General features: G+C 44.9%; 1 protein-coding gene across 1 annotated transcript in view; it reads left to right on the plus strand.

Moving 5' to 3' along the window:
- Positions 1-14,779, plus strand: part of LOC144790925 (sodium-dependent serotonin transporter-like) — a 697,068-nt gene that overhangs the window by 581,196 nt on the left and 101,093 nt on the right. Inside the window, exons 7-8 of the mRNA XM_078665560.1 lie at positions 7,755-7,882; positions 8,921-9,033. Coding sequence (XP_078521686.1) covers positions 7,755-7,882; positions 8,921-9,033 — 241 coding nt within the window. The remainder of the gene's footprint in view (positions 1-7,754; positions 7,883-8,920; positions 9,034-14,779) is intronic.

The raw sequence follows: 14,779 nt of genomic DNA on the forward strand, positions 1-14,779 counted from the left end.
TATTTAAGAGTCGGTAAATATGAATTACCTACATCTGGCCCCAAGTACCCTAAATTAAAACTAGCTACACCTTACAATTATTTCTCTTCAAACTTGCTTCAGTTAAACAAGCATTGCTTCACTATTTATTGAGTGTGCAATACCAGGTAACTCCTGTAATTACAAGCCTGGCATGGCTTTGAGATTTTCACCCATCCTTTTTAACTTCTTTCTTCCCGAAGACATTAGGTTATACTGGATTCTATATATCCGTCGCTTGCCGTGCACAGAGTACATTGATCTCTGCTAGATGCACTCTACTGACTCTTCACTCTTTACATTATGTGGACCCTAGAAGAGAAAGATAGCAGATGGATGGCACATATTCTCTTTGGATATTGCAGAACGCTGATGTGAATGCCACACACTGACAGATGGAGTGCCTCATCAGCTACTCTATCACTCTATAATAGACCATACCATCTTTATGAAATGTATTTATGGACCCCATGAAAAGCAAATATCCCATAAATTCATTCTTGGATCCCACAACAAATGCCAAGTTAAGAGTGGACCTGCCAAGGACTTTACAGATTCTGATTGAATGATACGTCCTAAAACATGGCCTATCTGCCCAATCACGAAGTCTCTGATGATCTACTAACCAAATGATCATAAAAAATCTGGACCCTGGTGGTCCATACCTTATTGTCACAGCAAGAATTAGGCTTGAATAAAATCTCAGAATGAGCATGAACTGGGCATAATTCAATAAGAGAAAGTAATGCATCAACTCACATGTATGACCTGGGGACTAATGTTATACAAATCTTAGCAAGGTGAAAGAGCTGAACAAGTTACTTACCTTCGGTAACGCTTTTTCTGGTAGATACAGTATCTGCCTGTGGATTCCTCACCTTGTGAAAATCCCCCTTGCGCCAGCAACGTTCGGAAAATTCTTTGTAGCATGCCGGCGTGGACGACGTCATAGGAGCACGGCATCACGCGCGGCTCCGTCTGACGTCACCGACTCCTTATAAGAACCACGTCGGCATGATGACGTCAGTTCCGCCCTTTTTTCCGTGCCTTCGAGGCACCCGGACGGGCCAACGACAGTAAATATACATATATACAGTGTACATAGTACATACAAATCGAAACTGCACACATAGTGCGAAGCAAAGGTATCAAAAACTCAAAATATAAATACATAAACCCAGGTATAGCAGAGCGGACAACGGGGAGGTGGGTGGGTCAGTGAGGAATCCACAGGCAGATACTGTATCTACCAGAAAAAGCGTTACCGAAGGTAAGTAACCTGTTCTTCTGATAGATACATCTGCCTTGTGGATTCCTCACCTTGTGAATAGAGTCCCACAGCAGTCCCCACTCCCGGAGGAGGGTGTCGACTCTGCTATACCAGGAAACCTTGGAGGACAGAGCGCGCGAAGTGGCCGTCCCTCCTCACCTCGGCATCCAAGCCGTAGTGCTTCGCGAAAGTGTGGAGGGAAGCCCAAGTCGCGGCTCTGCAAATGTCCTCAACAGGAACAACCCTAGACAAAGCAGATGTTGCAGACTTTATCCTAGTTGAATGGGCTCTAATACCCTCAGGAGGGTCCTTACCCGCCAGAGAGTAGCAAATCTTGATGCACAGGATTATCCATCTGGAAAGTGTGCGCTTGTGCACCGCTCTGCCCTTCTTGCAGCCAGCAAAACCCACGAAGAGCTGATCGTCAATACGATAGTCTTTAGTCCTATCAAGATAGAAACTAACTGCTCTCTTTGGGTCCAAGCGATGAAGCCTCTCCTCCTCCTTGGAAGGGTGTGGGGGAGGATAGAAGGTAGGAAGGGTAATGGATTGTCCTAGATGGAAGGGAGTTACCACCTTAGGAAGAAAAGCAGCCCTGGTCCTGAGAACCATTCTTTCAGCATGAATTGTCAAGAACGGGGGCTTGGAACTAAGAGCCTGAAGCTCTCTTACCCTCCTTGCCGAGGTAATTGCAACCAAGAAAACCGTTTTTAAAAGATAGAAGTCTCATGGGACACTTGTGCAAGGGTTCGAAGGGAGAACCCATCAAATAGGTTAACACAAGATTCAAATCCCAATGAGGAACAACAAATGGAGAAGGAGGGAACTTATTAGTAAGACCCTTCAAAAATCTCAAAACCACCGGAGACTTAAAAATAGAAGGCTGATCCGGCAAACAGAGAAATGCCGATAAGGCTGAAAGATACCCCTTGACCGTGGCAACAGCAAATCCTTGCTGCGCCAGAGAAAGAGCAAACTGCAAAATGTCAGACAAATGAGCCCTCAAAGGGTCAACATCCCTCTCCCTACACCAAGAGACAAATTTAGACCACCTATACGAATAGATGGACTTAGTGGAGTCACGCCTGGCAGAAAGAATGACATCCACCACATCGTGAGGGAGAGAAAAGGAACTCAAGTTGCCCCGTTCCCTCTCCAGGCATGAAGGTGTAATGTCTGGAGGTGGGGGTGTAGAACTTGCCCCTCCACCTGAGAAAGGAGGTCTGCCCTGAAAGGGAGACGGAGCGGCGGGTGAGAGGAGAGGTGGAGAAGGTCCGTGTACCACACCCTTCGTGGCCAGTCCGGGGCGATCAATATGACTTGGGCCCGTTCCTGGTGAATCTTCCTCAGAACCCGAGGAATCAAGGGTATGGGAGGAAACGCGTAAAGGAGTTGATTTCCCCAACTCAACTAAAACGCGTCCCCCAAAGCTCCTTGCATCGGATACTGGAGACTGCAGAATGACAGGCAGTGAGCGTTCTTGCGAGTGGCAAACAGATCCACCCGAGGAGTCCCCCACATCTGAAAGATGTCGTGAACAACCTCCGGGTGAAGCCTCCACTCGTGGTCAGCAGAGAACTGCCGACTGAGAACGTCTGCACGAACGTTCAGAACTCCGGCCAGATGATTTGCCATCAGACAAATGTGATGGTCCTCAACCCAGGACCAGAGACGCAGAGCCTCTCTGCAGAGACACTGCGACCCCACTCCTCCCTGCTTGTTGATATACCACATCGCGGTCGTGTTGTCCGTCAGGACTTGAACCGACTGACCACGAAGGGAAGGGAGGAAGGCCTTGAGCACCAGACGTAACGCCCGCAACTCTAGAAGGTTGATATGAAGCAACCTTTCCTCCGGAGACCAAAGGCCTTTGATCTCCAGATCCCCCAGATGAGCACCCCACCCGAGAGTGGATGCATCCGTTATCACCGTGGCAACCGATGGAGGTAGATGGAAAGGCTTTCCCTGTGACAGATTGCCCTCCATGCTCCACCAAGACAGATCCGCTGCAGTTTCTCTGGAGATCCTCACTGACTCCCAGAGATCTCCGTTGTGCTGATACCACTGCCTGCGGAGGCACCACTGAAGTGCCCTCATGTGCCAGCATGCATGGTTGACCAACAGAATGCAAGAAGCCATCAGACGGAGCAGACGAAGGACCTTCAGGATTGGAACAACCGTTCCATTGTAGAATAAAGGAACCATTTCCTGAATGTCGCAAATCCTTTGAGGTGGAGGGAATGCACGACATACAGTAGTGTCCAGTACTGCACCTATGAACAGGTTGCGCTGGGAGGGCACCAGATGAGACTTGGGCACGTTTATCGAAAAACCCAATCTGTACAACAGCTGCGTTGTCTCCTGCAGATGATGGAGCACCTTCTCGGGCGACTCCGCTTTGATCAGCCAGTCGTCCAGATAGGGGAACACAGGAACCCCCGACCTTCTGAGATGCGCAGCCACCACTGCCATCACCTTGGTGAAAACTCGAGGTGCAGTAGTAAGTCCAAACGGAAGGACCGCAAACTGGTAATGCTGGGATCCCACCGTAAAACGGAGATACTTTCTGTGCGACTTCAGAATGGGGATGTGAAAATACGCATCCTGCAAGTCGATCGACACCATCCAGTCTTCTTCCAACAGCGCTTGAAGAACCTGTACAAGTGTGAGCATTTTAAACTTCTCCTGTTTGAGATAGAGGTTCAAAATCCTGAGGTCCAGGATTGGACGTAACCTGTCATCCTTCTTGGGAATCAGGAAATACCGGGAGTAGCATCCCTGACCCCTTTCCTGCTCTGGAACCACCTCTATCGCAACTTTTCGGAAAAGTGCCAGGACTTCTTCCTGCAGGAGAAGCAGGTGGTCCTCCGAACAATAACCTTGGCAAGGAGGGTAATTGGGAGGGAACTCCTGAAAAGGAAGTGCATACCCATTTTCTACGAGATTGAGAACCCAAAGATCTGATGTAACCGATTCCCAATCCCGTAGAAAATGAGTAAGCTGACCCCCTGTCGGGCCCGCATGATCCAGAATGGCGGATCTAGGGCTGCTTTGCTGTTGTAGGTGGGGGGAGGGTATTAGAGGAGGAAGAAGAGGAGGAGGAGGCCTGGCGACCACGAGCACGGCCCCTTTGTTTCCCTCTGTATGACCTATAGAAAGGGTTCTGCTGCTGCTGCTGCTGCTGCTGGCCTTGCTTATAGGAACGAAAAGTGGATCTACCAAATCGCCTAAACTTCCTAGTGGCAGAACCTCTAGCCTGAAGACCCAAAGACCTTGCCGTTGCCAGGCTATCTTTGAACCTCTCCAAGGCCACATCCGCTTTTTTCCCAAAGAGGCCTGTCCCGTCAAATGGCAAGTCCATTAAAGTGGATTGTACATCTGCTGAAAAATCAGAAGATTTCAGCCATGCGGCCCTTCTGGTGGCAACAGTAGAGCCCATAATCCTGGCAACAGAGTCCGCTGTGTCCATGCCACTCTGAATTACCAAGCGGGCTGCAGCCTGAGTATCAGAGACCACCTCATTGAAATTCTTTCTAACATCCTCTGGAAGCTTAGATGACAACTGTTTCACAGAGTCCATCAATGCATGAACATATCTCCCTAGCAGGCAAGTAGCATTAGTAGATTTCAGAGCCATGCTACCCGAGGAGAAAATCTTTTTTGCAGACTGGTCCAATTTCTTAGAGTCCTTATCTGCCGGCACCTGAGGAAATGAACCTGCAGACCTGTTGGAACAAGCGGCCTGCACAACCAGACTCTCCGGAGAAGGATGTGAAGAGAGAAACTCAGGGTCACCAGGAGCCACCCTGTAACGTCTTGCCACCGACCTGGAAACCGCAGGAGCAGTCAAGGGTATTTTCCAGACCTCCATTATTGGCTCAGTCAAAGCCTCAGTGAATGGAAGCGTAGGCTCTATAATAGTTGAAGGCGAGTGTAAAACCTCCGTGAGGATGTTGGGCTTATACTCAACAGTAGGCAAAGTCAGATTGAGCAGATCCGCAGCCTTCCTAATTACAACATGGTAGGGTGCCACGTCCTTAGATGGTGCATCAGAAACTGATGGCAAACCCCACTCAGGAGAGAGTTCCAGGCCACTAGCACAATGCAGGTCCTCAAAACAGTCTCCTTGATCCAAAAGTTCTCCTTCCTCCACCTCAGAATCTTCATACCTCTTTTCCTCCAAGAGGCGCTGAGCCCTGCGCCTCGACCACTCCATGCGAATCGAAGTCGACGGATCCGGCAAAGACTCCGACGGAGCCGGAACCGGCGTCGAACGAGGAGCCGGGGCAGCTGGAGGACAAGACTCACGAACCGGCGTGGTCGTTCCGGAGCCGGCGAAGCCGTTTGCGGAGTCGACGACCTCGGCGGCGCCGTACCGAGACAGGGAGTATAAGGCGCCGGCATAAACGGCATAAAAGGTGCCGGAGCGTAAGCTTGAGGGACGCCCAAGTTAAAAAACAATGGACCCATGGGACCAGCCGGTGCACCAGTGGGGTACATTGCCCTCGCATAAACGCCAAACATAGCATTTAGGAAATGCGAGGGGTCCTGCCCAGGACCAGGAAAGGGAGGGTACGAACCCATCGGCCGCTCCGAAGGAGGCTGCTCCGGCATCGGTTCATCCTGGCCCTCTTTATTCACAGGGTCTTCCACCTGAGTCGGAGCCCGAGGAACTTCCTCATCTCCTTTATGCTCCGAAGAATGCTGCGACTCCGGATCCGGTTCTTGCTCCGGAACCAGGGAACCTCCAAGAGACTGCATAGGAGAAGGAGACACGAAGTCCTTATGATGTTTACGAGACTTCCTCTTCGAATCCGAAGACTCTTTGCCAGAGTGATGTCTAGAGCTATGCTTCCTCCTCTTGTGCTTCTTCTTCGAGGAGCCCGAAGCATGACCAGAAGCCGACTTGGATCCGGACCTGGACCTCTCTCTGGACCTTGACCTCACTCTGGACCTCGACCTCGAAGCCGATCTCGACCTCGACTTCGATCGCAACTTCTGTCTCGACCTCGAACGTCTGGACGTCAACCTCGAAGACCTCCCAGCCTCTCTTCCTTTCACCTTTGCAAGTAGGAGCTTAGCCTCATGCTCACGTAGAGCCTTAGGGTTCATCTTGGAGCAGGAACGGCAGCTCTTAACATCATGGTCCGATCCAAGACACCACAAACAATCGCCATGCGGATCGGTAATCGACATCATTCGGGCACACGACCCGCACTGCTTGAACCCCGTCTTCCTCGAGGACATCCTCGGCGAAGAAGAAACACTCAACAGAGAAACAGTAACACAAAATAGTAACAAGTTACTATCTGAATCACAGAAGATCCCAGAAAGCGTTAGCGTCGATGACACGGAAAAAAGGGAACTGGTGTCATCACGCCGACGTGGGTCTTATAAGGAGTCAGTGACGTCAGACGGAGCCGCGCGCGATGCCGTGCTCCTATGACGTTGTCCACGCCGGCGTGCTACAAAGAATTTTCCGAACGTTGCTGGCGCAAGGGGGATATTCACAAGGTGAGGAATCCACAAGGCAGATGTATCTATCAGAAAGTGAGGTACGTAGTATAAACAGAAGCACAACCCAAGTCTTGGCTTTGGATTCACCATAACTGACTGCACCAGTGACAACTAAGAATAGGATCATTCATGCTATAGCGTCAATCGATACTGACAGACCGAGAACAGCAGCCAGGACAAACACTGCAAAATGCACAGTAAAGATTACATGACTGAGCCAGGGACTGGACGGAGTTCTGCTTCACAGAGCACAAACAGCATCACAAAATGCTTTGATTTCTATGCCAGAACAATAGTTCATGCCTGTCCTTAAATTAGTGATATAAACGCAAATTGGTAGCACTAAAGTAATAAGATCATTTTTTAGTAGTGATGTGAACATCCAGACATTTCTGCAAGATTTAAATTCTTAACTTTCCTGAATAGTTATTTCCCTTTTCCTCCATCTTGGATCTATCGCTCCACCCCTGCAGAGACGTTTATACGAAACACGTGTCACTAAAATAAAAAAAACTAAACAAACATTAATTCTTTAGAGGAGAGATAGAGACAGACTGTTAGGTTTTTCAAAAACATTTCAAAATGGTCCCCTTTTCTTCACCAGATATTAATGTATATCAAAGGATATTGCAGATAATGTCTCAAATCCCAAAATCTCTTGTGTTGCACCTAGGTTCCTTCTTTCAAGGTCTGCCCACTCACCTCTTTTCATGGAGATCACTTTCATTAACTTCACTTCAGACTTATTAATTGTATTGCAATAGTTGCAATAAGACCTGCATCATATTCCAGAGCAATTACTTGGAAAGGATTTACAGACAATCTACCACCAAACTTCCATGAACCTCAAACACGTCATATTGTCGACTTGTCATATATTCTCAGTATGTAACTCACATAAACATGCTCCATGCTCTTTCCAATTATGTACTCACTTTATGCCTTTCAGAGATGCAATTGTAACCAGTGTGGTGAACTGTCTGACCAGCTTCCTGTCTGGTTTTGTAATTTTCACAGTACTGGGGTACATGGCTGAAATGCGAGATGTGGAAGTAGAAGATGTGGCAAAAGATAAAGGTGTGTTCTGTACATCTGAAAATAATTTATGACACTCGGTTGACAAAAATCTCTGAGCAAGTGTTGGAGATTATAAATTGAGTTGGGTCAAAGAGAATTGTTACTGTAATTGAACTGATTCTGCCTAGTAGAATGCACCTGGCAACTAATCTGTCTTAAATGAAAGTCCAACGTGGGTGTAAATGTGTGTTCGGTTATTTTTGAGCATCTGTATTAAGATATGTTTAGTATTACAAAACTAGAATCATAATTGCAAAATACACTACGGTTGATAGTTAAACAATAAGAGATACTATTATGAGTTATTTTGGTCCATTAAGGTTTAGATGCGTTCCCTGGGCATCCATCTGGTTTTCAAGACTTTTTTATACTCACTGGATTGATAATGACCTATAATGTCAAGTCCTGTGTCTTACATTAACATTTGCTTCAGGATATGGCTGGAGATGTAGCTAGTGTTTTGCTCCTCTTCTGTTTTAAAAAAGTACTTAAGGTCACTGGCTAAATAATGCATTTAATGTTATCATTGCTTTATTTATTTTGCTTTCTTTGTATACCTTGTCATTTATGGATGTAACCATATTATTCTTCAAGATTTTAATTCTGCTGGACTGCTAGATGGTTAACTCTGATGTCTTATTTTATATTATAGTTTCATAGAATTTAGAATTCCGCGATATTCTAATGTATCTGCTTTTTAATCCATTTCAAAGTCAACCCTCTATCAAGACCTCTCCTGAGGAGTGTAGGAGGTGTGATTTACCTCCAACTGGAACTCTTTTCCATTTTCTTGTCACTCCATTTGCAAGCCAATTACCAATTTCTTATATCAGGTGCTTGACACGTACTTCTGCATTTTATAGAAGGCCCATACAGGGTAATGTGACCATTGTTCTGATATTAATGTATTTGAAATTCTTGTGACAAAAAACATAGACAGTAAGAGAAAACCCTTTCTTGGAAATTTTTGTTGAAATACACATGCACATAAGAAAATGGCTTTACCTATCTAATATCCCATTTTGTAACGCTTCTCAGGTCCAAGCCTTCTCTTCATCACATATCCCGAGGCCATTGCTAACATGATGGGTTCAACATTCTTTGCAATCATATTTTTTCTCATGATGATAACTCTTGGACTAGACAGCACGGTAGGTATTTTCTCTAACATAAATAAAATTTGGTTGCAATAAGCTATGTTTTACAAACTATTGTCATACTTGTCGCTAAGCATCAAATACTCCAATGTGATGTAAAGATGGGACGGAACTGTCACATCAGTTATCACAGGCCTTTTTTACCTTTGAATCTCATTTTCTCTACAACTGCTCATTTCACGGTCTTAGTACGTATGGGGAATTTGCATCTCAGGGCAGTCAGCGGTATACGTCTGAAAGAAAGAAAATGAAGTTAACAACAAACTGAGACTACGCCAAAGAATGAATACTCAGAACTGTGTGGAACCTTTTTAAATAATATTCTGAATTTAGATTTAAAGCAAATAGATTTGAAGGCCACATTAACATACAGAAGTCCATTATAGCATGAGGCTGAATGTTATAAATAGTATGGCTGTATTACTCAGTAATCAACAAGTATGCTAATATTGTAAATGATACGTAGGACAAGCAAAAAACAAGTTACTTACCTGTACACTGTGGTTCACCAGTATATCTCTTATACAGTTACATGCTTGAATCTTCCCCGTCGTCATGGTGGGAGTCCCACGGGAACAGTAAAATAGAAGGGAAAAGCTAACAGGACAGTCTCCCTTGAGAATCAACAGTATTTAGTAACCAGTTAACCTCATTAAAGAACATCCACACTCCAGCCAATCACATTGCAGACCCCTGAGTATCCATCCCCTAGAGAGCCACCATACCTCAGATTTAGAGCATGAGTGTAGTCAAATAAAAGAGGTATGGAAGGGTGCACCTATGAGGGGAGGATGGAGGGCTGCATGTGAATCTATAAAAGATATCAATACTGGAGAACCACAGTGTACAGGTAAGTAACTTTTCTTTCTCCAGTATTGTATCTTTTATAGATTCACATCCTTGAATCATAGTAGTAAGCAGTACCAAATCACAGTTGGAGGTGGAGAGGACAGGTGAACCATCCCACCATGTGACAAAATGCCATCACCTGAAGTGAACCAAGTAACTTAACTTCCACAGTTATAAAACACACACACACACACACATATATATATATATATATTCACTGAAAAAACCATAGGTTATAGACCATATATAGTTAGGAATTAGCATTTAAAAAAACCTTATTTTACTCACACAAAACCATTGAAATTCCATATATAGTTAGTTGCACTAACTATATATCGCGCACCCGCAATCCACTGCTGATCATGTCACATATTACATCATTCATGACATGGTCAGTGACATCACTGATGACATCACTGATGACATCTCAAATGACATCACTGATGACATCACTGATGACATCTCAAATGACATCACTGATGACATCACTGATGACAACATCCAGTGACTGTATTTTTCTGTAAAGTTAAAATATGTCTTACATATTTAAGAATGAGTGGATGTATAAGTGTCTGGATGAAGGATTTAGTAGGTGCATGACTGACTGTATGAGTGAGTGGTTAAATGTGTCTCACTGAGTGCATGGGTTAGTGACTAAACTGTCTTAATTTGTGCATCATTATGTCTGTTGTTCTGTAAACTGCTGCATGTGTTGATCATTAGCTATATGATTAACTGTATGGGTTATTGATTGGTTGCCCAAGCATTTGTATGGGAGACTGAGTGTGTGTGTGGGTGGCTGGGAGGTGTATGACTCTCTGCATAGATGTGTGAGCAGTTGATTGACTAGATGTATGGGTTCAAAAGTGCATGTGGAAACAGCTGTATGGGCGGTTGACTGTGTGAATGAGTGTATTGGTGAGTGAATGGATATCTCAGTGCTACATGTCAAAGTAAGTACATATGTAAAACACAGTACATGTGAGAGTTGACATATATAAATAACTGTGCATAAGAGCCAGTGAATGTGTGAGTGGCTGTATGGATCATTGTGAACTTGTATCCAGGATTGTATAAGTGAGTAAATATGTTTTAGTATATGTTTGAATAAGTAAGGTGTGTATAACTGTATAGTTGAGGAAATGGAGGTGTGATTGATTCTTTGCATGACTGACTAAGTGTCTGAGTAACTCCATGGATGAGTGACAGTCTATGAGTGTCTGTTTACACTGAGTGTATCTAAGGTTATATTAGAGTCTGAAGAGGTTCATCGTATTATCACATGAATGATGTCATCAGTGATGTGATCAGTAATGTCAAATGAGATGTCATCAGTGATGTCATCAGTGATGTCATTTGAGATGTCATCAGTGATGTCATCAGTGATGTCATTTGAGATGTCATCAGTGATGTCATCAGTGATGTCACTGACCATGTCATGAATGATGTAATATGTGACATGATCAGCAGTGGATTGCGGGTGCGCGATATATAGTTAGTGCAACTAACTATATATGGAATTTCAATGGTTTTGTGTGAGTAAAATAAGGGTTTTTAAATGCTAATTCCTAACTATATATGGTCTATAACCTATGGTTTTTTCAGTGAATTTTCAAGGTTTTGTAAATGCTAATTCCTAACTATATATGGTCTATAACCTATGGTTTTTTCAGTGAATTTCAATGGTTTTTTAATAGCAAATATCATAAGCTGTCGAATGTCAAGTACGTGGTAAGTGAAAACATTTTCGTGTTTATGCACACTGATCTGCTTTGAATGGTGCCCCCCCCCTCATTTCTATTAGGAGTACTCTCTCTTTGCACATAGTGAAGAGTAGTTAACGCAGGCCTTTCCCCCGTTGTAATACGTCGTGCCTGCTTCTCTCTCCATTTGATTGATTGTTATCCAAGTATTTACTGTTTTAGAATTGGTTCTCTTTGGTTCATTCTCTATTTACAAACAAACACAGAGTCGCAATACTCTGTTTAGTCTTTGCAGATAACGAAAAATCGTGTAAAAAAAAAAAGAAAAGGAATCGAGCAAAATCAGTAGGCCACTAATGGGATCTCTTTTTGACCTCGCTAAAATAGAAACATTAGGAACAACCCCTCATGACAAATACAAAACTAGTGAAATGAACTGAACTCCACACAATGATGGCTGCAAAACAGCTCGGCTCCGCCACCCACCCCGCCCAAAATAACGATAAAGAGCGGCTGCCATGATTGGTTGCGGAATGGCCACGACGGAGCTACGAAATGGTGCTGCTCTCATGCTAACCCCAGCTTCAGTCTGAAACATCCAGAAACACTGTAGACTACCAATTCGATCAGTTCCGGTAGCGCCCCAATGTAACCCGGTAGAGAAGAACTAGCCCTCCCCTCTTTGACTGATGGTTCTTGTTGCCTGTCCCTTCTGTTGTCATTTAACAGAACTATTTAGCCTGCTGAAAGGGGTTGTGTTCCGACCGCTGGTTGGTGGAGACATTTTGACTATATTCTGGACCTGCGTTGTCGCGTAATGCGTCATATGACGCGCCGCGTTAGCGCATCCGGAAGTCATCCGGGGCGCGCAGCGCGTAACGTAAGCATAACAAGTCATGTGACTTGTTAATAAAACTTTTCATTGGTTCATTTTACTTTTCTTATTCTAATGATGAAAGGCTTGGTCATATGACCTAAAAATTACGCTTTTTATTACTTCCGAACATTATTTTTTCTTAAATATATGTTATAATGTTCCAGGCTAATGTACTTTCCCGGAAAATTTACAACTGTCCTGCAAGTAAAATATATTCTTTTTTCGAGAAAAAGAGCGTTTCTTCGTCCCATGACGGAGCCGTTGAGCAAGAGGGTCGACCTGCTGTCTTAGTCGCCGATACGCCTGAATATGAGATTCTTATCGATCACTTTATGTTGCAGGAGTAGAAAACACAACAGCCCTTGACCATTTATCTTTACTGCGTTCCTTCGTATTATACCTTTTACCCTTCATGTAATTGGTCTACTTTATTTCACTTGCCTTTTAATGATTCTAAAACAGTGACTATTATTAAAAACTTTACCCATGTATATACTACTACCATGTTTTCTTTTAAAAACCTTTATTGTGAAAATTTCATTATACAAATACGAGCCTATAACCACGTGGGCCGGCCACGGAGCAAACTGTAATCGTATATGATGAGTAGACATTTACACTGTAGAGGAACGTAACGGGCGGGCCATTAGGTTGCAAGAACTAAGGTGTCTAACAGTTACGGAATCGGTGGACGTACATTTTATAATTAAAATACGACAGGGCCAGTTACAATAAAATTATCTAGATATACATTTGCGGGCAAGTACCATGGGTGACGTTAATTCGAACTTTCAATAGTACAGTAATCAATAACACATCAGAACTTAATATCAATAGGGATGTCCAAATATTCAATCAATTCTCGTCCCCGCCCGCCATGTGCTTCAAAACTGCATACGTATCTCGTGATTTCAAGGTTCTGCAACCAGTACACAACAAGGAGTTACGAGTCCCATTTATTCCGGCGCCATTTTGGGCGAGGACGGGCAGGTCCAGGATATAGTCAAAATGTCTCTACCAACCATCGACTATGATGATGTTCATATGCTGTATTTATTAGAGTAACACTCATCTGTCCACATGAAATTAATTTGCCACAATCTAAACATGTCATTTTAATCTTTCCAAAGTTCTTCTAAATATTTGGGACCGTTTCCCTTGCCTCTGATGCTGTCAGTGCCACTTCTTTGATGAATGTACTAGCAGGTCAGGGGTTCTCCTCCAAATCTCTCTTTTATGCAGCACTATAATTAATTGGTGCCACCTCTCCATATGACGATGCATGGTATAGTTACCATAACTATATTTTTTTTCGGTTCCTCTGGAGAGTTCATCGTGGCAGATGAAGCGTGTAACGTACCGGACATTTACCTTTTTTTGCATATACAGGAAAGGAAAAAAAAATCGAGCGTCCGAGTTCTAAGGTATCCCAGGGCCATTTTAGTGGACCAGGCCCAAATCCAAAGAACAGGCCGCCATTTTCAGAGTCCTGTTGCAGCCGCCTGTCGCTGTAGCATCAAGAGCAGCCGAAACTCAGCTGAATGGCAACTGAAACGGTAAAGGGGCGCCCCACTACAGCAGACGAGCCTCCACCTGGGAAGGCCCGTTCACGCCGCCTCCCCCCCCCCTCGGGCACCCCACGCCGTTATTCGGAGCAGTATTGTAGGATGGCCACACCAGTGCGGCAACTTGCTAGACATCACCTCGGTGGTAACCGAATCTCAGCCCCTTGTAGTGTCTCCTCTTCAGAAAATATTCTTGCGCTACCTTTGCCCCATTCACACATCGGTCCGCTACTGACGCCATCTCACAGGCTAATGGGGCGCCCCACGCCGAGTTTCAGCATTGTAGGATGACCACACCAGTACAGCAACTTGCTAGACATCCCCTCGGTGCCATCCGGATCTCGGCGCCCCACTGCAGATGAAGTGCCTCTCAACTATGAAACCACCACGGTGACATCCGGATCTTGGCGCGTTGTGCTGCCTTCGGCCTATTCGCACATCGGTCCGCTACTGACGCCATCTCACAGACTAATCGGGCGCCCCACGCCGAGTTTCAGCATTGTAGGATGACCACACCAGTGCACCTTACTAGACACCACCTCGGTGCCATCCGGATCTTGGCATCTCAGCGCCTTGTGGTGTCTTCTATTCAGAAAATATTCTTGCGGTACCTTTGCCCCATTCACACATCGGTCCGCTACTGACGCCATCTCACAGGCTAATAGGGCGCCCCACGCCGAGTTTCAGCATTGTAGGATGACCACACCAGTACAGCAACTTGCTAGACATCACCTCGGTGCCATCCG

The sequence above is a fragment of the Lissotriton helveticus genome, chromosome 11 (genome assembly GCF_964261635.1).
Source record: "Lissotriton helveticus chromosome 11, aLisHel1.1, whole genome shotgun sequence".
NCBI classification, from domain to species: domain Eukaryota; kingdom Metazoa; phylum Chordata; class Amphibia; order Caudata; family Salamandridae; genus Lissotriton; species Lissotriton helveticus.